The 25225-nt window shown below is 36.3% G+C and overlaps 1 protein-coding gene across 10 annotated transcripts in view; it reads right to left on the bottom strand.

The window, feature by feature from the left end:
- Nucleotides 1-25225, bottom strand: part of LOC121453161 (ankyrin repeat and KH domain-containing protein 1) — a 114338-nt gene that overhangs the window by 45754 nt on the left and 43359 nt on the right. For 8 of the 10 annotated variants that reach the window (XM_041659678.1, XM_041659677.1, XM_041659675.1 and 5 more), the window contains exons 10-14: nucleotides 22000-22109; nucleotides 11888-11975; nucleotides 11321-11448; nucleotides 9798-9941; nucleotides 8987-9089 (exon numbers count right to left, since the gene is read on the bottom strand). In XM_041659678.1, coding sequence (XP_041515612.1) covers nucleotides 8987-9089; nucleotides 9798-9941; nucleotides 11321-11448; nucleotides 11888-11975; nucleotides 22000-22109 — 573 coding nt within the window. The remainder of the gene's footprint in view (nucleotides 1-8986; nucleotides 9090-9797; nucleotides 9942-11320; nucleotides 11449-11887; nucleotides 11976-21999; nucleotides 22110-25225) is intronic. The other 2 variants (XM_041659674.1, XM_041659683.1) reach the window with 1 other exon arrangement.

Genomic DNA, 25225 nt, shown 5'->3' on the forward strand with positions numbered 1-25225 from the left:
GAACCAAATGGGGCAAATGTTTTTTAAGTTGGCAAAATAATTCTATTCTTACATTAAAATACAATGTGAAATAGTTTCTCAAGACATTATCTCTTTAGACAGGCATGGTAACCCATATGCCAATAAAGTCAACACTCAAAGGACAGGGTAGAAGAATCAAGTATTAAGGGTTATACTCAATTCATAGCTGAATGTGAGGCTAGCCTGAGCTACCTAGAACCTTGTTCTCAATAAACCAAATATGAGTCATTATAAAATTCTCCAATAAAAAGGCTAACATTGCTCTACCTAAACACTGTGTTAAACTTATACCACAAAGGATCTAATTTTAAATAAACCATTTAAATAATATCCATTTAAGAGAGAAACAATGAATGTTACTAATAGGGAGAAAAATCAGACATTCCATATAGGAATACTCATATTGATAACATTTTTTTTAAAAAAATTATTTAAGGTTATTAAATATATTTGTTCCTCCTTTATAACAAGTCTGCTGTAAAGTAATTATTAATAGCCTTAAAGGGGATAAATAAAAATTTTGAGGTGCTCCTTGATTTGTCTGAGCAAACTCAGGGATGAATTCTATTCAGGAAGAACTAGGACTACTTGGGGCGAGGGGACAAATAACTGATGCATCTACCAACACAGATGAACTTCAAAACACCGAGTTAAATAAGATTCCAGACACAAAGTTACATACTGTAAAATCTCACTTAACATAAAATTTATAGAGAAAAGACATATAAGACAGAAAAGAAAGTAGTGGCCCTGGGGTATGGCAATGAGAATAAAGTTCAAATGCAAACAGGTAACAGATCTTTTAGGGGCAGTTAAAGCTAAGTGGGAACTGTGTGGAGTAGTGAATGCCTGACTCCCAAAAAATGGGAGACTGAGGCAAGAGATGAGGACTTTGAGACCGACTGTCTAGCCAGACGGTGGTGGCGCACGCCTTTAATCCTAGTACTCGGGAGGTAGAGGCAGGTGGATGTCTGTGAATTCAAGGCCAGCCTAATCTACAAGAGCTAGTTCCAGGACAGGCTCCAAAGTTACAAAGAAACCCTGTCTAAAAAAAAAAAGTGGGGGGAGGCTGACTGTCTCAATGTCAAGAGTAACAATAATGAGGACCCCTCAAAACTTGATGGTGATGATTGTCACAGAACTTGGTAAATTTACCAAAACATACTGCATTTCATATTTTAATGAGTGAACTTGATAGTTAAAAACAATAAAGCAATTTTTAATTTTTAAAAAAATGTATTTACTTAATTTATGTGTATGGATGCTTTGCCTGCAAGTATGTCTGTGCATGCCTAGAACCCACAGAGGCCAAAAGAGGAGGGTCAGATCCATCAGGACTGCAGTTATCAGAGCTTGTAAGTAGCTATATGGGTACTGGATATCAAACCCAGTCCTCTGCAAGAGCAACATTGCTTTATACCACAAAGCCATCTCCCCAGTAAAGGCATTTTCTTTCTTTCTTTTTTTTTTTTTTAAAAAAAAGAACTGGGTAAAATAGACGATTCTTCTTCTGAATTGTAGTTAATACTAAAAATCATAGGTCATTTAATATCTGTTTTGTTCTTTTTGTGTAAGATTGAGTCTCAGTTGGCTGCCCTCAAATTCACATCCCAGGGTTTGAGTATCTTGAGTGCTGGAGGTCAAGTCAAGCATGCACTATCACATTCAAGGATTTTTTTTTTCTAACATTTGTTTGTTTGTTTAGGGAGAGGAAGAGAGGGAGAATGTGTGTGTGTGTTCATGTCACAGCATACTGTGGAGGTCAGAAAACAACTTGCAGACATCAGTTTTCTTCCTTCTACCGTACAGGATCCAGGGATCAAATTTAGGCCATCAGGCAAGGAGACAAATGCCTCTTTCCTGTGAGCCATTTTGCCAGCCCATACATAAGAAATTTTAAAAGAAAAAAAAAAATCTTATACCAAAATTCATTCTCAAGTTTAAAAGACTTACAGAATAAAGGAAAATAAGAGCTCTTAGAGCTACATGCCAGGCCTGATGGCACACACCTATAATACCAGTTCCTTACCAAACTGAAGGAAGAGGATATGGAATTCAACACAATTGAGACTACATCTCCAAAAAATTAAATAAAAAACTTTAAGTAGTTCAAAAATATGCATTATGTTTTAATTTACTAAAAGGATCCAAGGTTTTTCCCCTTGGTCAGAAGACCAGTTTCAGTACCATACTGCAGTCACTTTCAGAGGCTTACTTACTCCTAATGCAAATTCAGCAATGCATGTCATATTTAATTTCATGTTTCTACTTAAGCAAAGTGGTAGGAAAAGACTATTCTTTCAGAGCCAAGATATTAGATTTGAGAGATAATTTGATTATTAGTTTCATAAGACTATAGGAGCCAAATGTTTTAACAGGAAAGAAAAAGGAGGCAAAACTACAACAAATAACAAGGTCTAAATCCACTAGCACAGCAAGTAAAAATTTCAGTTTCATAAAGAGATGTAATGACATAAGCAGAGTAAATGCAAAGGCTCAGCAAGATTGGATATTCCTTCAAACTTTCCTAATATAGTTGCAAGTGCACCAGGATTAAGGCTGCCCGCATTAAACATTCACAGGTAAGATGATCCAAAACAAGAAAAGAATGTTAAGCACAGAAAGATATACTAATGATATGCTCAACTGTATTAGAAATACTGCATGGAACTAAAAGAGACATTTCTTAGAACATACGTAGCATTATTTGGGGGCTGAAGAGGTTCTTCCAGAGAACCTGGGTTGAGTTCCCATCACCCATGTTGAGCAACTCACAACTGCCTGTAACTCTGGTTCCTGGCATCCAACATGTCTTCTGGTACTCATGGGCATTGCATATACATGGTACACATAAATACACTCAATCACACACATATACACATTAAATTTAAAAAACATTAAATGTACACAATGGGCCAGCAAGATGACACAGTTGCAAGCCTAATAACAGGAGTTTGATCCCTAGGGCCTATTTGGTGGAAATAGAGAACCAACTCCCTCAAGTTGTCCTTTGATTTCCACACATCATGACATGTGTGCATGTGCACATACATAACAAAATGAAAACATAAAAATTAAAATGCATAAAAAGCAGTTTTCTTTCATATAGTCAATAGTTGAAATATCCAAAACTAGGGAGTTAAAACTGTTTAGACAAGAACACATCAAAGCACTAACACAATCTATAAACCAAGAGTGGTAAAAACAAAATGTCACCTGAAACTGTAGAAATACCAGTTAGTGGGTAAAAATTTGAAAAGGGCTTCATTTGATGAGAAAAATTTAACATGAAGTATTAAAAAACACAAGAAAACAAGATTTCCAATCCCTTCAAACATTAACCACTGTCAGATATGTATACATGTACATACACACATACAGGAATGTGTACATGGATATCATGGAGTTGACATACCAAGTACAATTTAGAAATAGAAATAGACACCATTTCTTTTTGTTTGGCTTCTGTCCTACACTTATTGTTTCCTCTAAGCTTTTTTCCCCCTAGTAACAAACCTAGGAAAAGTATGCACTCACTAGAAACTGTGATCTATAGCAGTTTAAAATCAGCTTTATTGCTGTATTTTGGGATTTTCTGTTGCTGGGGACTGGGCTGAGGGTTTTGTGCATGATAGGCAAACATTCTATCACTGAGTTACATTCCCAGACCTTTTCTTCTGTTGCAGTATTGGCAAGGGAATCCAGAGTCTTGTGCGTGGTAGATGCTTTACCACTGAGCCATGCCCACTCCACCACTGATGTACCTTCATTAACTTGTTTATTTCTATGGGCAATAGGTGTTTGAGGTATGCACTTGTGAAACATTTAGTCCTCTACTAAAATGAGCTTAACCTTATTATTTTCAAATCTGTACCAGTGAATTAGCACATTGTGTAATTTAAAAAAATGACCAAAAGAAAACATTTGTTATCTACAGTTTTAACACAGAAATCTCTTAACCAAGATGTCCAAAGATAGACCATCTATGTTACATGATAACAGATTTACCCAACCTATCTTTTTTTAATAAAAGCAGTTATATGTAAAAGCACATTGGTAAGTTTGGGAATGCATAAACTTACATAAACATATTTAAAAATTAGTAGAGATATTAGTAAAGTTTACAGAAGAAAATTCAATTTGAATTACAACATATGCAAATTTTTCTCTATAGTTTAATAATTTCTCATAAAAGCATGAGAGTTCATGACACTGACTCCAATAAACAACTCTGGAGGTGAGGCGGCACACATTTTCCCTTACACTTCTGTTTCTGGATCTCTCTAGACATCGTCAAAGTTTTAAAAGTACAACTTTTAACACTGCTCTTTTAAAGACAGAGTTTCACTGTGCAGCCCTGCCTGGCCTGTAATTCTCCATGTGGAACAGGTTGGCCACTAATTCAGAGACCCACCTATCTCTGCCTTCTAAGTGCTGGATTAAAAGCGTTTACCACCAACCCAGTCCTTTTGTTTATATTTTGAAAAGATCTTGCTTGTAGTATAGGCTAGTCTTGAACTGACAGTGATCCTCCTGCTTCAACTTCACCTGTGCTAGGATTAAAGAATGTGCTACAAGGCCAAGTTCATTACTATGTCCTGATTTTTTTTAAGTATATATTACATATTATTTTCTTTAATTAATATGTCAGTTTCATTTTTTTGAGACAATCCCATGAGCCAAACCTGGCTCTGAACTCCTTCCTCATCTTCATGCTTGCACTCAGGGATGTGTGCACATGTCTGTGTGTGTCCATGTATGTTGTTTCCCCCACATACACACCCCACTACACAAACATGGTATGATTTCATTAGTAAAGTACTTGCTTTGCAAGCATGGAGACTTTAATCTGGATCCCTAACACCCACATAAAAAGTCAGGTATAGCAGCCCACACCAGTAATCTCACCAATGGGGAGGAAGAGACAGGGCAATCACTGGGGCTGCTGGCCAGCTAGTCTAGTCAAATAGGTGAGTTCCAGGTTTATTGTTTGATCTTATCTCAAAAAAAAAAAAAGGTGGGGGAATGATACAGGAGGAAATCACAGAGAAAACTAGTGAGCATTTTATAAGAACGTATAAGAAAAGGACTGCGGACTTTGGACACATTAGGGAAATAATGGAAGGGAAAATAATACAAGAAAATAAAACAGAAGAGTTATAATGACAAAACTACTAGGAACTGAGTGTGATTAATTCAACACTACATTTGAAGTACTGAAAAGAGAAGTGACAAGTCAGAAGGAAGTGAGAATCAAGTACTATAAGTACTATAGCACTTTTCTGTAACTAAAGTCACAGAAAAGGAATTATTTCCCAAGAAGGTTTGAGGTACACAAAGATATATTGGGCTACCAGGGGTATATATTTCAGTAGTAGAGTGAGCACTGGGTGTGAGATCCTGGCTTCAGTACTAAGTACCACAAAGAAAAAGAAGAAAGCTAACAAAATCTAAACTTGCAGTATTAGAAATTGAATCCAGGGCTTTCTACATACTAAGCAACCCAGCAAAGTGTCCTCCGACCTTCCCATTTGTGCGATCACACACATATACACAAGATAAATACAATGTAATTTTAAAAACTTAATACATCTATGTTTTAAGTGGATTTTTATATCTAACCTATCCGTGTTCATTGTGTATTTTTAAATAATCAAATAGCTCATATCTATTTATTTATTTAAGGCAGACTCTAGTTATGCAGCCCTGGGTGGGCTGGAACTTGCTATGTTGACTAGGTTAGCCTCAAACTCAGAGATCTGCCTGTCCCCCAAGGGATGGAATAAAGTCTTGTGTCACCACACCCAACTCAAAAGACTTATACATTCTGAAAGATTTTATTTTAATATTTGTGTATGTGTGCCCACTGACAAAGAAGGCATTGGATCTTCTGGAATTGTAGTTAAAAGTAGTTGTGAGTTGCCCAACATAGGTCTTGGAATCAAATTCAGATTCTCTGGAAGAGTAGAAATCTTAACTGCTAAGCCACTTTCCAGCCTCCAAGTGATTTAAGAAAACAACAACAGAATTTACAGGGACAAAGATTCTACAATGAGTCTGATTTTTTTTAACTAAATGACAATGGAACTCAATATATTATAACAATACATTCCTTTATAATTGTTAGGTAGTTAAGACAAAGTGCCCAAGTGTTTAGATACAAATATTAACTATTGTCCTTCCTTAATAATTTAACAAAACAGAGGAGGGAGAGGAAAGGAAGGAGGGGGAACTGTGGTTGGTATGTAAAATGAATAAAATAAAATACTAAAAAATTAATTTAATAAAATGTGTTTAAAAGGTTAATTTTTATACCATTCAGTAAAAACAATAAAACAGAATCGAAGAAAGAAGTGGATCCCTAGTATATGATAATTTCTAAGCAAAATCGTGCTTATGAATATCAACATAAAGATCACCACCCAAGATTTTCTGTTGCTTACACATTAGCTCTAGATTTAAAATGCTCTATTTGCTCTCTGAACAATTTGTCTAGATTATTTTTTGGTTATTTTGTGGTTTTGTGTGAACGTTGAAAAATTATTTACTGTTAAATATTGAATTTCTGAGCCAGGCAGTGGTGGTGCATGCCATTAATCTCAGCACTTGGCAGGTGGATCTTTGTGAGTTCGAGGTCAGCCTGGTCTACAGAGCTAGTTCCAGGACAGCTAGAGCCATTAAACAGAGAAACCCTGTTTCAAAAAACAAACAAACAAACAAAAAAAAAACCCCTGAATTTCTGAAGCCCAAATTCTTACAGTCCTTTATGGCGTTTAGTCATTCAAACACAAAAACAAACCAGGTACAGGGGCATGAACCTGTAATCCCAGTACTTAGGAGGAAGAGAGACATGAGGATGGTGGAATTATCCTAAAGGTAAAGGTGGTTGCTGCAAGCCTGGTGACCTGAGTGATCTCTAGAACCCAAGTAGAGCTGGAAGGAGAACCCATTCCATAAAGTTGTTCTCTGACTTTCACACATGCATTCCCACACACATCATGTGAAAATATGAACACATTAATAATTTTTTTAATCTGGAAAAAAAAACCCAGAGGTACTTTAAAATATTTTAGAAATGGGTGTTAGCTGGTTATTATGGTTAGATTACTTTAAAAATGTATGTTTCATTTGCTAAGATTAAAAATAGAAGGAAGACAGATATGGTGGCTACATTAACATATAAACATGTATCTAACTGTGACTTCAATCACTTTTTATTTCTTATACACTAAATAAGATATATTCATAAAAATTTTTACATTAAGTTTTTGGGCAGTGGGTATTGATGATAAAATCCAGGGCCTCATGTATGCTACATAAATGTTTCACTACTATGCGACAGTTCCAACTCTTTTTTTTTTTCTTTTTGGTTTTTCGAGACAGGGTTTCTCTGTGGCTTTGGAGCCTGTCCTGGAACTAGCTCTGTAGACCAGGCTGGTCTCGAACTCACAGAGATCCGCCTGCCTCTGCCTCCCGAGTGCTGGGATTAAAGGAGTGCGCCACCATCGCCCGGCTAACAGTTCCAACTCTTATGTGGTTTTTAAAATCCTAGAAATTACTTCAGCAAACTCAGATTACAAAATATAATTATCAAGAGAAGATACTGTATATCTAGAGATAAAAAGATAGGAGAACAAAACCTTAGCAGCTTGAGTCCTTCAAACAGAGTGAATAATAATAATAATAATAATAATAATAATAATAATAATTTGGGTCTCAGGCCTACAATCCCAGCACTCAAAACACTGAGGCAAGAGGATTGCCATAAGCATGAGGGGAGCCTGGGCTACAAAGAGAATTCCAGGCCAGCCTGGGTTACAACGTAAAGTCCTGTCTTAAATGTCAAAAAAAAATTATTCCGGGCTGGAGAGATGGCTCAGAGGTTAAGAGCACTGGCTGCTCTTCCAGAGGTCCTGGGTTCAATTCCCAGCAACCACATGGTGGCTCACAACCATCTGTATTGAGATCTTGCGCCCTGCTCTGGCATGCAGGCATACATCGAGGCAGAATGTTGTATACATAAATAAATAAATAAATCTTAAAAAAATATTTCATTAATAAAGTCATCTAGATTTTATTCATATACATTTTGATCTTCACAGACTGATAATCATTTGACCAGGTTCACCCACTGTATTCCTGCATTATAAAAGCAAAACTGCAATTCTTCAACCACTTTCTCATTGATTAAATTGATGCTGTAAATATTTACCAAGGTAGCCAGCACATATTTTTATTATTACACTACAGTTTGGCTAAAATATTGTCAAATAAAAGCTAGGTGTTATAGCACATGCTCCTATTTCTACAGTTTGGCTAAAATATTGTCAAATAAAAGCTAGGTGTTATAGCACATGCTCCTATTTCTGGCACTGAGGCAGAGGCCGAATGATACCACAAAATTAGGCCAGCTTAGTCCAAGTACTAAGTTCTAGGCCAGCCACAGCTAGGTAGCAAGAGCCTGTCTTGAAAACCAAAATAAGAACTGTCAGGTAGCTAAAAAAATGGTTTGACAAAATTTTCTGCTTTATGGGCTGGAGAGATGGCTCAGTGGCTAAGAGCTTTGCTTGTTATTCCAAAGGTCCTGAGTTCAATTCCCAGCAACCACATAGTGGCTCACAACCATCTGTAATGGGATTTGGTGCCCTCTCCTGGCCTGCAGTGATACATACAGGCAGAACACCATTACATAATAAAAATAAATTTAAAAAAAATTTCTGCTTTAATATAATATAAAGCTTAAATTATTTAAGTAATTTTATCAATGGAAAACTATATCAAGCAGCATGTTAACAGAAAAACAGTAAGTCATTTTTCTAGTATTTAGGACTTTCCTAAGCATCCACTAACAGTACTGACATTTGTTGAAGTTATATTTCTCAATCAGCTCACAGGTACATTATATCTATTAACCATTAAAGTATAATTTATTTAGTTGAAAAGGGAAAATAATTTAACAACTAACCTTTCTGTACTCCTAAGAGGGCAGGAGATGTCTCCTGGGAAGTTCTGTCAGGTTCCTGGGGAGGCACAACCATGGCAAGTGTGTGTACGGGTACACGTGGAACCTAAAACATCAACTCAGAAAAAAGTCATCTCAGATCATAGAAGAAAACAAAGGTTCATAAATAAAAAACATATATTGTTTTATGTCTTCTTCATATGCCAACAAGTTTGTTCTTTTCTATTTTAGATTTATTTTACGTATATGAGTATTTTGCCTGAGTGTATGTATGTGTACCACATGTGCTCTTGGAGGTCAGAAGGAGGCATGAGTTCCCCTGGAATTGGGGTTACAGATGGTTGTGACCCCATGTGGGTGCTGGGAACCAAGGCCTGGTCTTCTGCAAGAGTAACAAGTGCTTCTGACTGCTAAACCATCTCTCCCATCCCCTAACTTTATTTATTGAAACTTAACATTTTCTTCTTAAGCCTTCACCAAGGAATAATTTCTGAGAATACTGAATTTGAAGACTCAAGACAATATTTCAATGATTTAGGTTAATTAATATTAATGTTATTATCTCTTGCTGAAGTGAAAAGCATTGCAGCACCAATTATAGTTAGGAGTACAAACCACATACTCACTATATACTGGTCAATTTACTCTTGTTCAAATTCTATACAAGTAAAAGAGAAAATAAAATTCTAACATATTTACTGAACTGGAGTATACTAGGAACTTCCAAGATAACTTAATAATTAAGATTTCTGTTTTCATTAAACAAAAACTTTCAAAGAATACCTATATCAAAAAATATTCTATTTTACTCTACCTGAGATTCATCTTGTGAAGGAGAGGTAAGCTGAGACACATCTGTGGTGGGAACCAACAGAACATTATTTGGATAATCCAATAGATAAGAAACAACATTGGTATGGCCACCTTTTGCAGCTTCAATAAGCATTGTTGATCCATCCTAAGAAATAATTGATCATAGTTAACTTTTTATAAATTTATTCTTATAATCTGATAAAATTATCTAGTAAGACAAATAAAATAAAATGTAATAATTTTATTTTCAGGTTTTGAGACAGTCTTGCTATCTAGCCCCAAAATTACTTTGGGCTTAAGGCAATCCTGATGGCTCAGGCTTCTCAAATACTGTTACCACAGGCAGTTCAAATTATATTTAAGAGTAATAAATATTAAGCACTAAATGATCAAACATACCTCTAATAATAATTTATTATTTGGTGGTTTCTGTTTTTTGTTTTGAAACATGGTCTCAATATTTAACCCATGCTGTTTTTTTTGTTTTGTTTTGTTTTTTCAAGACAAGGTTTCTCTGTGGCTTTGGTGCCTGTCCTGGAACTAAAACTAGTTCTTGTGGACCAGGCTGGCCTCAAATTCACAGAGATCTGCCTGCCTCTGCCTTCCAAGTGCTAGGATTAAAGGTATGCACCACTGTCACTGCCCAGCCTCATGCAGGTTTTGAACTGACAATAATAGTACTGCTTCAGCATACCTGACAATCCTGTTACTATATACTACCATACTCAGCTAGTATATAGTTAAGTAAATACCTTGAGCTGGGTGTGGTGCTGCATGCCTTTAATTCCAGCACTTGTGAGGCAGAGGCAGGAGGATCTCTGTGAGCTTAAGACCAGTATACACTATGGTCTACAAATGAGCTCCAGAGATAGCAAGAATTATATACAGAAACCCTGTTTCAAAACAACAAAAGACAAAAACAAGCCGAGCAGTGGTGCACACGCCTTTAATCCCAGCACTCAGGGAGGCAGAGGCAAGAGGATCTCTGTGAGTTAGAGGCTAGCCTGATCTACAGAGTGAGTTCCAAGACAGCCAAAGATATACAGAGAACCCCCCTGTCTTGAAAAAAACAAAACAAACAAACAAAACAAAACAAAACACACACAAAAAAACACCCAACAACAAGCAAATGATGTGGGATTCCCCTCTGTATGCTGTGAATATCATCGGTAATAAAAAGCTGCTTTTGGCCAATGGCTTAACAGAATATAGCCAGGCTGGAAAAGATATAGAGAGAGAGTAGACAGAGTCCAGGAGAAGCCATGTAGCCACCGCAGGAGACAGATGTCGGATGGAACCTTACAATGAACAAAACCTTACCTGTAGGCCACAACCACCTGGTGATACACAGATTAATAGAAATGGGTTAATTTAAGATATAAGAGCCAGCTAGGAATACGTTAGAGTCATTGGCCAAGCACTGTTGCAATTAATATAGTTTCAGTGTGGTTATTTTGGATCTGGGCAGATGGAAAACAAACAAGCAGCCTTTGACTACAAACAAAAACAAAAAATGTAGAATACCTTGAGTCGATGAGTAGGGTCAGCTCCATGAGCCAATAGTAGTTCAACCACGGCCAAGTGGCCTCCTGCACATGCCAGTGATACTACTGTGTGATCATTATTGGCTGTAGCCCTATTCACATTGGCACCTTTAAGAAAAACAGTAATTTTAACAAAGGTGAAAAGCAAACCAGTCTACAATATCATTTAAAGATGATTCTCAATTATGATACAGATACAAAACAATGTATAAATCATAGGTGTATAGCTTGAAAATTTTCACAAAGTAAACACACCCGTGTAACTAGAACCTAGAACAAGAAATGGGACACTACCCACTATCCCTCCTGAGTGCTGGGATTAAAACCTGCATGCCCAGCTGAATGTTCTTGCAACATTAGATGATTTTTTAAAATTGTTTAACAATAAGTTCAGATAATGGCATTATTTAGCATTCCTACAAGCTAGAAAGGCAGCATTCAATGTGTTCCTATTCCTGGCAATTCTGATTATATGAGCAGGGTTGTTGCTGGGTATGACTAAGTTATCCACCTGCTTCATAGTCACAACCATTTAAACTTGCTTTACCTTTGCTAATAAGAAACTGAACTGTGCATAAATGACCAGCTCTTGCAGCCTTCATCAAAGGTGTTCTTCCACCTTCAGATTCATGTTCCTATTAAAGAAACAGAAAAATGAATCAACATTAACTAATTAAATATTTTAAGGATTCAGTACTAATGAAATGATAAACAATGAGGATTTAATACTTGTGAGCACTTACTCTACTTCAATTCTTTTAATGTATAGGTCCATTTAGTTACACAAGATAGCACAACCTATCATGGCCAAGTTCAACCTTGTATACCTAACAATATTCATTAAAGATAATAAAACTAATGAAGTTTGGTTCCCAATAACTTTACTTTTCTAATTACAATGAGATAAAAAAAGCATTTCTGGAGGGCTGGAGAGATGGCTAAGAGGTTAAGAGCACTGATTGTTCTTTCAAAGATCCTGAGTTCAACTCCCAGCACCCACATGATGACTCACAACCATCTGTAATGAGCTCTGGTGTCCTCTTCTGGCCCACAGGGATATATGCAGGCAGAACACTACACATAATAAGTAAATAAATCTTAAAAAAAAAAAAGGTATTTTTCTTAACCATTCATGTGAACTGAAACAAGTCCCATAAAGTGATTAAAGGGATCCTGACCTTCTATTCAGAACCATTAAGAAATCTATCAAAGTATGGAAGGAGAAAACAGACTCTTAACAGTTATCCTGACCTCCACAAATGCTGTGGTATATATGCATACAAGCATGAGCACATGAACACACACACACACACACACACACACACACACACACACACACAATTTAAAGGATTCCACCAAAAGATAGGAAGAGGCAGGCGGATTTCTCTGAGTTTGAGTCCAGCCTGGTCTGCAGAGTAAATCCTAGGATAGCCAAGGCTACAAAGAGAAACCCTGTCTTAAAAAACAATATAAGAACAACAACAAAACAAAGGAAAAAAAAGAAAGAAAAAGAAAAAAAACATTATAGTATTTAAAGGGGAACAAAAATAAACCAACAGACAGAATTTTTTAGAATAGAAACTAAACACTTGAATAGTCAAAGGCAAGATAAAATTTTAGCAGCAAGATCATCATTCTCTAGAAAGTTTGGTAGCTACATGAATGAATGATTAAACAGCCACTAACCAGGCCTTATATCAAATGGCACTGAAAGGAACTCGCTTATGTGGTTATTAGTCTTAGTTAGTATGGTTAATGTGCAAACTCCTATTGCATTCACTTACTCCTACTACATTTACTTAAGTACTCAAATTGTTGCTGATAACTTTGTTTCTATGAAGAGTTTTCTGACCTATCCTCCATGTTCATGTTTAAATTATACCCTGTACATAAATGTGAATTCTGCTAGTTCAGTTGACTTATTACTAAGAAAAGGTTGAAAAAGTAATGATGACAAGTTTTATTTCACTATTCTTTTAAATTAACTCAGAAAGTCACTTAGTTGTCATATAATCAATTTAAAAATAAGTACTTTGTCAACACAATAGAAAACTTTAATCTACATTATGAATTAAATGTAGCAACCAGAGCAATGTCTCAGCAGTTAAGAGAACTTGCTGCTCTTCCAGAGGACCCAAGTTCGATTCCCAGAACCCATGTGGGGAGTGGGCTCACAAGTTTCTCTAATTCCAGTAAGGAGATCTGATGCCCTCTACTGGCCTCCATGGGCTCCCAGTACAAAAGTGGTGCACAGACATCCCGAGCACATATATATATATATATATATATATATATATATATATATATAGTACATAAAAACTAAAAAAAAAATAAGTGTGGATTATCATTTTATTGGAAAGTTTAAACTAGATTACAGCAAAAAGGAATTCCAATCCAAAAGGACTTCTTTCTTTTAAACTTTGAGAGATGGTCTACAGGTCTCAAAATTATAATTGTTCTGTCTCAGTCCTACAAGTAAACCCTACTATACCTGATAAAGAAGTGGCTATGAAGTCTGTATGTATTGTTCCTTAACTACTGATAAAAATTAAGTTTACTTTGACTTTTTATTTGTTACACATGTTGATTAGGTAATTTTTACTAACTCTAAGTTATGAGAGAATATAGATAATGCTAAATTAACCCTGTTTTAGAATGGATTTTGAATTTACATGTAGGCAACTAACATTTTTGGCAACTTATATTAATATATATATATACACACACACACACACACACACACACACCAGGTGGTGGTGGCGGCACATGCCTTTAATTCCAGCACTCGGGAGGCAGAGGCAGGAGAGTCTCTATGAGTTTGAGGCCAGCCTAGTCTACAAGAGCAAGTTCCAGGACAGGCTCCAAAGGTACACCGAAAAAAATCCCTGTCTTGAAAAACCAAAAAAACAAAAACCAAACCAAACCAAACCAAACAAAACAAAACACTTTAAACAGTCTTACAATCTTGACCATATTAATTTTATTATTGTTTGGCTTTGTTTTGAGATAGTAGTCTTAAACCGGCCTTGAATTCATTCTGAAGAACACAAACTAGCCTTGAATTCATAGCAGTCTCCTGCTTCAGTCCCCTAAAATACTGGGATTACAGGCATAAGCTCCCATGCCTTGTTTGAATATACTTTTGATACCATTAGTAGTCAGCACCTACATCTCTTAAAAAAAATTAACACAATTTGTAGCATTCATTGTGCCCACAACTTTAAACAATTTAAACTACAGCTCTTTCATTAAGGAAGATGGACAAAGCATATCACTGATATTTTTCCTTTTTATTGTCAAAAACATACATTTCCACTGCCACCTGACATTTCTTGCCATGCTTTTAATTAAAACTGAGCTTTATTTTCAATATTCCAGGTTAATTTTTAAATGGCAATACCCTAACAAGAGAAAAATTGTGTTACATTTTCCCCATTACTTCTACATGCATATATGTACACAATGTGTGTATATACGTATGAATGTATCTCTCTCTACACACACACACACTTTTTTTTTTTTTTTTTTTTTTTTTTTGGAGACAGGGTCCCACTAAGCCTTGACTGTCCTGGAACTCACTATGTAGATCAGGCTAGTCTCAAACTCACAGAGATCCACTGCCTCTGCCTCCCCAGTGCTAGGACTTCCACAATGCCTGCCTAGGAAAATGTTCTTTTGAGTTGAGTCATTTACCAGGTAGATTTCTTCTACTTCATGTATATCTGCTTGTGATATTTAATCACGACGTTAATATCAGTAGATTGATTGTTCACTTAAGTTTGAGATTCACAAAAATTAACTTCATTTGTTCTCCTGCGAGAGTTCTTTAAATACCAAATACAAATAATACAAAGGAAATAAACTACTAGCAATGAAATCTCTTCAATGAGACATCATAATATTTTTAAATTGAAGAGAATATTTTCTTTGTCAGTCAGCAAAGTCCTTTGATTTCTTAGCTGGAATTCAAATATTCCAATTTCTAATTACCTATAATATCTATTCTATGTGGTAGCAAATTATAATCATAAAAGGCCACTATAATCTAATCCTTTGCTTGGAACTGTGTCCTTCAAAATAGTCTTCAAGTCCTCCTGCTTGTCCAGAGGAAAAGAGGACTTATGGATCCTATTCTAAAAATTAAAATCACATTTGACCACGAATACCTTGTAAAGACCTTGTCACTGCTACTTCAAGGCGCTGGGCTTTATTATTTGTTAGCTAAGAATTTTCAAGTAAAACAACCCTAATTAATAAAGACTATAATCTTATGAGCACAGGGCTTTTGTCTGAGAAAACGTCTCTCAATGTAGTCCCAGCTGTCCTGAAACTACAAGGGTAGACAAGGCTGCCCTTGAAAACATAGGGATCCACCTGCCTCTGCCTCCAGAGAACCAGGATTAAAGGTGAGTGACACCACACCCTGATGATGAGTGGTTTTCTTTTCTTGAGACAAGATTATCACTAACTAGCCTTGGTTGGCTTGGAACTCACATGTAGAACTGATTTATCTGCCATACCAGGCTTGCGTATAGTACTTTTTTAAAGGACATGACAATGGTCTTCCAATAAAATGTTAATATAAATCTTATAAGGAAGTAATTATATTAAATTATAGGCACTCATGCCTTGGTCTCTAAAGAAAACTAAAGCTACAAGAAGGAGTAACATTTAAAAATATCTAACCAAGAATAATAAAGATGTGAAGAGATGCAGGAAAGGTCAAATGCTATTTTAAGATAATTAGTTATGTAGCTTTCCCTTCCCTTATGGGTTTAGTGCTTTTCAGTCAGTCACTGACTAGAGTGAATGGAGTCTCCATCAAACATAAGAAATATGGTTTGAAAAGGGAGTAACTCCAACCTCCTTAGTGATGTGTAAGGGGATACATGTTTCTACAATACAGATTTAATAAGTACTGAGATAATTATATGATTTAAAGCTGACTATCAAGTACCAATACTCAGTTTGTCTCCTTGTTCCCTCTTCTAATATTAGTGGATATTAATCTCCACTAATAGTAAATCCAGATCAAACAATAAGTACAGTGTCAAACACGGAACCTATTATGATGTTCTACAAAAACAGAAATGGAATAAAAATTTTATCTTCTATTTCAGTTCTTCAAATAACTTAAAAAGAACATTTACATAAAGGTTTAGGTATGGTTTGTACATGCCTATCATCTCAGCACTCCAGAAGGCAGGAGGATTGTCTTTAAAAACAACAACAAAAAAATACTCAAAAACTCCATGCTGGTCACAAGCTCTAAAAAGAGAGCAAATACTGCTATTTTACTAACTGGACATGTTGAGAATGGTCAAATTGCTCTCTAAATATTTATGCTGAGAGACTGGAGAGATAACTCAGTGGTTAAATGGAGTACCCACTCTTTCAGAGAGGACCATAGTTCTCTTCCCAGCACTCCAGTTCCAGGAGGTGACAGCCTCTTCTGGCTTCCAGAGGCACCTACACATACAGTATGCACATTAAAAAAAAAAAAAAAAAAAAAAAAAACTTGTCGACAGATTAATGTTCTGCCAGCTCTTGTCAGAGAAGCTTCATTTTGCTATGGTTGGTGGTACGTCAAAGTGCTGAGAATAAGTGACTGTTGACTGTTCAGCCCTAAATGACATCAGTACCACCCTTCACCCAAGCCCAAGGCCCAGGGAATATCACAGAAGAGGGGTAAAAAGAATGTAAGAGTTGGAGGAAGGGGCAGAGTCTTATGGAATGCTGTCTTCTGGGGCATGACAAGACCATCACACTCATGAATTTAGAGCAGCTGTGCTTACCTGCATAAGACCTACACATGATTGAGTTGTCAACATTCCCTCACGGAAGGGGGAGGGGCGGTTAACAGTTGCTTGGGGGTAGGGCCTCACAAGGCCCCATCCACTTCTGAGGATCTAAAGGCAGTTAATGGTTGCTGGGGGAGGGAGAGACATTTTCTTCTGGTGTAATTACTGGTAAGTTACCCATACTCCCATAAATAACATCGCCTAAGCTCCTGTAATAATCCTAACTAAACTCACTAGGTCACAGAAAAAAACAACAAAATTCATAGAAACTGAAGAGAGGCTACCTAGAAAGAGAAAGAAAATTAGTAAAAAGTGGGAGGGGGATAAAAGAGGGTAATGAAAGGAGGGGTAAACATGATCAGATCAGATTATATATGTGTGAAAGTATCCTATTAAACTCATTATTATGTACAATGTATGCTAATAAAAATATCAGATAAGAAAATTTCAAAAAGCCACATACTTAACATTGACCTGAGTTTATTTTCTGTGTTCAGTATTAATGCGAATAACCAAAGTATATTAGGTTATATAATATACAATAATATGGATATGAAAATAAAGTTCTATTCATTTAATATCTGACAAGAAGTGAAGAGCAGCCTCCATTTATGCTATGATGCTCTGCTCAAGTAAGCAAGACCAAGCAATTAAGAACTGAACACTCTGAAACTGTGAGTCAAATTAATTATTTGTAAATAACAATAGGTAACCTAAGGAATTATATTCCAAATCGAATACTGACATCAAAAAATATTTCTTTCTTACTTCTTTGACTTATTTAAGTAGTATGAAACTGTAAGAGAAAAAAAACTTGGGATGGATGATTTACCTTTTTTCACTTTGTTTTGCTAGGAAAGAACCCATAAACAGGGCAAGTGCTCTACAATTGAGCTAGTCCCTCAGCCCATGAATTGAAATCATAACACTAGATTATTTTTTATTGAAATAGACAAAGTATTAATTGTATATTTTTGGGATTAACAACTCTTATCTATTAAAACAGATAAATTCTGTAAAACATGTTGATAAACAGTCATAAACAAATTAAAAAATAATGTGCATTATGATGTATCTAATATATATGAGGATTTTAATTTTTAATAATGTATATGGTGGGGAGGTCTGTGCATGAGTGTAGGTGTTTGAGGAGGCCAGAAGAGGGTGTTGGATTCTTAGAGCTGAAGTTACAGGTGGCTGTGAACCACCCATCAAGAATACTGGGAACCAAACTTAGGTCCTCTGCAAGATCATTCCTCTAGACCCATATATAAAAAGATTTTAGAAGAAATGACTTATACCCTGAAAATTCATTTTTTTTCCAAGTATTTCATCTTAGGACCACATAACCCATCCATGCCAGCAGATAGGTAACTGAATTAGCATGATCTTTACAAATCATAGAAACAGATTCCTTCAGCCACTTACCTAAAATTAATTTGCTCTAAACACCTCATTAGAAAAGAAAAGTGGTAATGGCTAGCAAGATGGCTCAGTAGCTAAAAGCACTTGCTGCTGCTCTTGCACAGAACAGAGTTCAGTTCCTAGTACCCACACGGTAGCTCACAACTGTATGATACTCAAGTTCTAGGGGAACCAACACCCTCTTCTAGCCTCTGTGGACACTATATACATGCATACATAAAGGCAAAACAGCCATACACATAAAAACAAAAAGATCTTAGCTGGACAGTAGTGGTGTAAGCCTTTAATCCTAGCACACTCAGAAGGCAGAGGAAGGCAGATCTCTGTGAGGAAAAAGAGGAAAAAAAAAAAAGGAAAGGGAATTCAGGTATAGTGTCACATGCCTAAAATCTCAATACTTAGAAAACTGAGGCAGGAAGAACAGGTATTTGATGCCATCCTGGGCTACATAGTGAGACACCATAGGAAAAATAAAACCAAAAAGGTTGGGCGGGGGGGGGGGGGAGGAGACAAGAGAGATATGAAGACAGCAGACTCGGAAAAATTTTGAGTCTTTAAGTGATTTTTTTTTTTTAAATAAAAACTAAGTTTTGGGCTGGAGGTGATGGCTTGGTGATTAAGAGCACATACTATTCTTTTTTTTTTTTTTTCTTATTTTCTTGGGGGGAGGGGCGGTTCAAGACAGGGTTTCTTTGTAGCTTTGAAGCCTGTCCTAGAACTAGCTCTTGTAGACCAGACTGGCCTTGAACTCACAGAGAACCACTTGCTTCTACCTCCCAAGAGCTGGGATTATAGGTGTGTACCACCACCGCCTGGCTGAGCACATACTATTCTTGCAGAGGACAGAAGTTCAGTTCCAGCACCCACACTAACAGTTCACAATTGCCTCTAACTCCAGCTCCAAAATAATCTGATATCTCTGGCCTCCATGGACACTGTGTGCATAACCCGCCTTCAGAACACACACATACACAATTTAAAATAAAATAATAAAAATACATCTTTAAGGAAAAAAAGAACCCAAGTTGTGTGTTTTGTTTTGTAATATGGTATCATGTTACCAAGGCTTTCCCTGAACTTGCCGTGTCCTCGAAGCTCTGATGCTCCTGCCTTAAGTTCCTGCTTTGAGGTGTGTGCACTGACACCTGGTTTATGCTGTGCTGGGGATCAAACTTGAAGCCTTAGGTATACTAGGCAGTCATTCTACAAACTGGACTAGATAACATACATACAGAGTCAAGGCAGGAGTATAGATGGAAGTTTCTGAGGACAGAAACCGCAGCCTTTGTAGACAGAAATTTCTGTCCCACCTGATCCTGCAGCTGTTCAGTTCCAAAGAATAACACAAAGGCTTATGTTAATTATAAACTGTTTGGCTGATTAGTGCAGGGTTATTGTTAACTAGCTCTTACAACTTAAATTAACCCATATTATCAGCGAGGCATTCTCATCTTGCTTCCTCTGCGTCTGGCTGGTGACTGCATCTGTCTGCCTTTTCTGTTCGCAGCTTTCTCCTAGTCTGGTTGCCCCACCTATACTTCCTGCCTGGCTACACTACACACTACACACACACACACACACACACACACACAGAGTAGGTTGACAAGATGGCTTAACAGGTAAGTGCTTGTCACACAAACCTGACATTCTAGCTCAATCTCCAGATCCCATGACAGAAAACTAACTCCCAAAAGGTGTCTTCTGTGGCACTTACACATTTATTATGCAATAATAATTCAATTTTAAAAACATATTTATTAAAAAAAAATGAATGCTTGAGATGTGGTGATACCAGTCTATAATGCCAACTTGTGGGCAATTAAGAAAAGAGTCTGGGTCTATAAGATAGCATCACACCAACCAGAAAAACACAGCAAAACCATCTCAACAAACCAAAATAATAATGATTATCATTACAGTATTTAGAATTAGTAGAAATGGGGCCTGGAGAGATGGCTCTGAGGTTAAGAACACTGGCTGCTCTTCCAGAGTCCTGAGTTCAATTCCCAGCAACCACATGTTGGTTTGTAACCATCTATAGGAAGATCTGGTGCCCTCTTCTGGTGTGTAGGCATATATGCACACAGAACACTGTATACACAATAAATAATAAATCTTTTAGAATTAGTAGAAATGTATAATAGTATAGTAGTATAATATAATAGTATTACCATATTATACACCTACCTTACTAATTATTTTCCAACAATGTTACGGAAATAATTAAAAGGTAATTGTATTGGTTTATCAAAATAAGTGAAACTCCTAAAATTTACAGATTTCTAGCTATGGATGTCTCTCGGACATGCCAAGTATTATAACTAGTCATTGTATTATTTATAATTTTCCATAGTTCCCTCCCCCACTGAGAGGGTTTCTGTGTGGCCCTGGCTGTCCTGGAACTCATTATGTAGACTATGTTGGCCTCAAACTCATAGAGATCTGTCTGCCTCTGCCTCTCGAGTGCTGGGATTAAAGGCATACACCACTACTGCCTGGCTTATAATTTTCCATAGCTCTAAGCATATGAACTTGCCATTTAATTTGATATTATAAAAAGTCAAATAAAAAGGACAAGAAAAACAGAACATAGTAATGTTGTTAGGATGATGAACAGTATCAGCTTCTGTCATACTGCAGCCTTACACATGTCAGGCAGGCACTCTACCAGTCAACTATATCCTCAGAAGCAGCTTTGCTTTTAAATGTTTGTCATCAGAGAAAATGACACCCAAAGTTAATTGACAAGTTACTTTATTCTGTGAATATATCACTGAATTTTATGATAAATGCAATAAATAGCAGTTTTTAAAAAATATTTATTTATTTATTATATATACAATATTCTGGCTGTGTGTATGTATGTCTGTAGGCCAGAAGAGGGCACCTCATTACAGATGGTTGTGAGCCACCATGTGGTTGCCGGGAATTGAACTCAGGACCTTTGTAAGAGCAGGAAATGCTCTTAACCACTGAGTCATCTCTCCAGTCCCATAAATAGCAGTTTTAAAAGTATAAGGTTAAATGAGGGTAGGATGAGAAACTAATATCTAAGAAAAGAAACAGTATTTTCTATTAAACATTTTCAAATGGATTTACTATATCCAACAACTTACAGGTGACCAGAGGTTTGGCTTATTCAAATGAATCTGTGTGTGTATGCGTGCACACGCGAACACACACTCACACACATGCACACACAAGGTTTGAGGACAACTTTTGAGGTTGGTTATCTCTCTTTTTTATTTTTCTACCATGTAGGGTTCTGGTCATCAAACTCAAGTTGTCAAGTCATTGAGGCAAAGCCATACTACCAATTCTAATTTTATTCAAAATGTACAAACTATTGATGATTATCAATGTTTTTCTAAATGGTAGCTATGAGTAAATATTAGCATTAATGTAGAAATATTTGAAATTTAAAATAGCTTACTAAATGGGCCCCTGCTTGAAGTAAAACATCTGCAACATCTGTATGTCCATTTTCACAAGCATAGGTTAGAGCCGTGTCTCCTGTTGCTGTGGTAGCATGCACATTAGCACCTAGAAAAATAAAATAAAATCACACATTTACCCTGGAGTTGTGGAATTATATACAGCCCAATTTTACAATATGATGAAACTGAAGAATTCAAAATGTGAAAACACCACAAAAATACAGTTATGTACTCATATTTTCCCTTTTGGTCTCTTATTTCCTTTAACTAAACTTCACAAAAATGTGTTTTGCCTTACATCAAAGCAATAAAGCAAATCATTTTATAGAAGAAAAATTTGCCTGTATATCTGACAAAAGATACCTTAAGTACTAGATACAAAAACAAAAATTTAAACAGTAAATATTCATATTGCTATCAATATTGGTTTGTTTTCTGAAACAGTTCTATGAATATTATGGTACAAATCAAGTGAATAATTATTTGGTTAAGAATGGAAATTTTTCTTGTTGCTAAGAGAAAACATATGAATTATTTAAGTGAAATAAAAACCTTGTGGTTCTAAATTAGAAGTACAAACAATGAATTTATGACACAGTTTTTAAATGTTTAAGAAAATATGTATTTCCTAACCCTACCAACTAAAAAGTACTGGAGCCCAAAGAATCCTAAAAGTAAAGGCTGGTAAGATAGCTCTGCAGGCTAACAGTGCCACGCAAGTCTGACAACATGTTTGATCAGTGGAATCTACAAAGGTAGAAGAAGAAAATTGACTTCAACAAAGCTGTACTCTGATCTTCAAATGCATACTGTGGTATATTTGTGGCCACGCATTCACGCACATACACACAGACACATGCATGTATATGCACACAAATAGTAATTTTAAGAAACACTGAAGAGGCCGAGCAGTGGTAATGCACACCTTTAATCTTAGCACTTGGGAGGGAGAGGCAGGCCTCTGTGAGTTCACAGCCAGCCTTGTCTACAGATCAAGTTCCAGGACAGCCAGAGCTACACAGAGAAACCCTGTCTAGAAAAATGAAATTAAAATAAATAAATAAGTAAACCAAAGAATGGAACACTCCTTTCCCACGACTACACTAGGTACTTCTGAAAGATACTAGGGTTTCATCTCATTATTTCTGGAAATGTATAAATAAAAAGGGAGAAAAACAAAGCCAAACTTGATCTAATCATTGCTACATGAATTCCTACCAAATTCTGATTAAGGGTAGAATTCTTTTAACAGGAAATCCCAACTAATAAGCAAGAATGGAACAATATAGTTGTAGTATATCTCTACTTTGCAACCTCTCATGATCCAAGGGACCTAAACTATGATGATGGCAAATGAATGATACCATAAAAGAAAAAATAGAGGAAAAACCAGACACTAAAAAAACTAGATATTCATGAAAGAAATTATAAAAGTGTTACCAAAAAGGTCTTTCCAGTTTTAAAAATTCTACTTGAATACAACTGAGTTTCCCTCTAGAACTAACCATTAATTCATGAAAATATAAGAAAAATGAGCTGGGTAGTGGTGGCGTATGCCTTTAATTCCAGCACTCTGTAGACGCAGGCGATCTCTGTGAGTTTGAGGCCAGCCTGGTCTAGGGTGAGTTCAAGGGCAGCCAGGGCTGTTACACAGAGAAACCCTGTTTCGAAAAACCAACAACAATGATAAACCAGGTAAAATTATTTTAAACTAAAACAATGTTCAAAAATAATGAAAACTAGAAACTGTAAGGATGGCTAAGAGGGTTAAGAGCACTGGCTGCTCTTCCAGAGGTCCTGAGTTCAATTCGCAGAAACCACATGGTGGCTCACAACCACTTGTAATGAAATTTGGGGCCCTATTCTGGTGTGCAAACATACATGTAGGCAGAATATTGTATACATAATCAATAAAATCGAAAAAATTAAATGGGGAAAGTGGTAAGTATATACATGTAAAAAAAAAACTGGCCATGAATTAAAATTGGATGGGTAACAAACTGAACATGGTGGGGCACACCTGTGACCCCAACTTGGGAAGTGAAAGCAGAAAGGTGAAGAGCAACAGCAAGGTCAAGATCAGCCTGTCCTTTACAAGAGTCTGTCATAGAAAACAAAACTCACTCAAACCAAAGTCAAAAAAAAAAATTGGCTGATGTTGGAATCATCATTCTAATTGGAGAGCTCTGAGAACTAATATCCTTCAAGTAGCAACAAGTGCCAAGTATGAGACAAATGCCTCAGTCAACCGAGATACAACAAAAAGTAATGCCAGGAGCTCTAGGCTTAATTACTGAATGCTAGCTAGGTTTAGCCTGGTAAGATTATGTAGGAACTGTGCATCAGTTAGTTTCAGAATTTAAAAAAAAAAAATGTGTTTAAGCCAAGTATGCTTCCCAGAAGGCTGAGCTAAGAGCCAACAGAGATATATACTGAGACCCAAACTCAAATAAATAAACCAAACAATAATGTTTAATATTGTTTCTTTCTTTTCACACAGGATCTCACTTTACACAGGGTCTGCAACTTGCTGTGTAGACCAGGTTGGCTTTGAAATCAGAGACCTACCTACCTCAGCCTCCTGAGTGCTCAGATTAAAAGCATGCACCACCACATCCAACTAATTTTTTTTACAGCACAATGACTAGAGGCATTAATAGAGACAATACAAAAGCCGAGTAAAATATCTAATATTCAGTAAGTTCTTTGGTTTTGTTTTGGGTTTGTGGTTCCATGATCTCATGAATCTCAACCATGCTCTTATGTTGCCAAGGATAGTCTTGAACTCCTGATTCCACCTATATAAAATTCTCTTTGTGTTGTTTAAGACAAGGTCTCACTATGTAGCTCTGGTTGGCCTAGAACTTAATCTATAAACCAGGCTGGATCCTCCTGCTTCTACCTTTCCAATGTGGAGATTACAGGCATGTGCTGCCATATCAGACTTCAGCTTTAAAACAATGAATCATACCTGGATAAAATGAGAAAGTCAATAATACTGTTAAAAGACAAAAATTTATCTCTATTTGAACCAATTTTTTTCTGGCATATCCTACAGACAACATATATTATCAAGTAATACTTATTGTTTTATATTACTTAACAAAGAATGAAGTGCAAATATTTGAAACAAGTACTTTGCCAACAAAATTATTTCCCACTTTTTTTGGGTCTATGTATGTGACTATGGTGTGCAATAGTGTACATATGTGTATGTACACA

The sequence above is a fragment of the Microtus oregoni genome, unplaced genomic scaffold, assembly GCF_018167655.1.
Source record: "Microtus oregoni isolate MIOR12 unplaced genomic scaffold, Mior012 000011F_ref0000422, whole genome shotgun sequence".
Lineage (NCBI taxonomy): Eukaryota > Metazoa > Chordata > Mammalia > Rodentia > Cricetidae > Microtus > Microtus oregoni.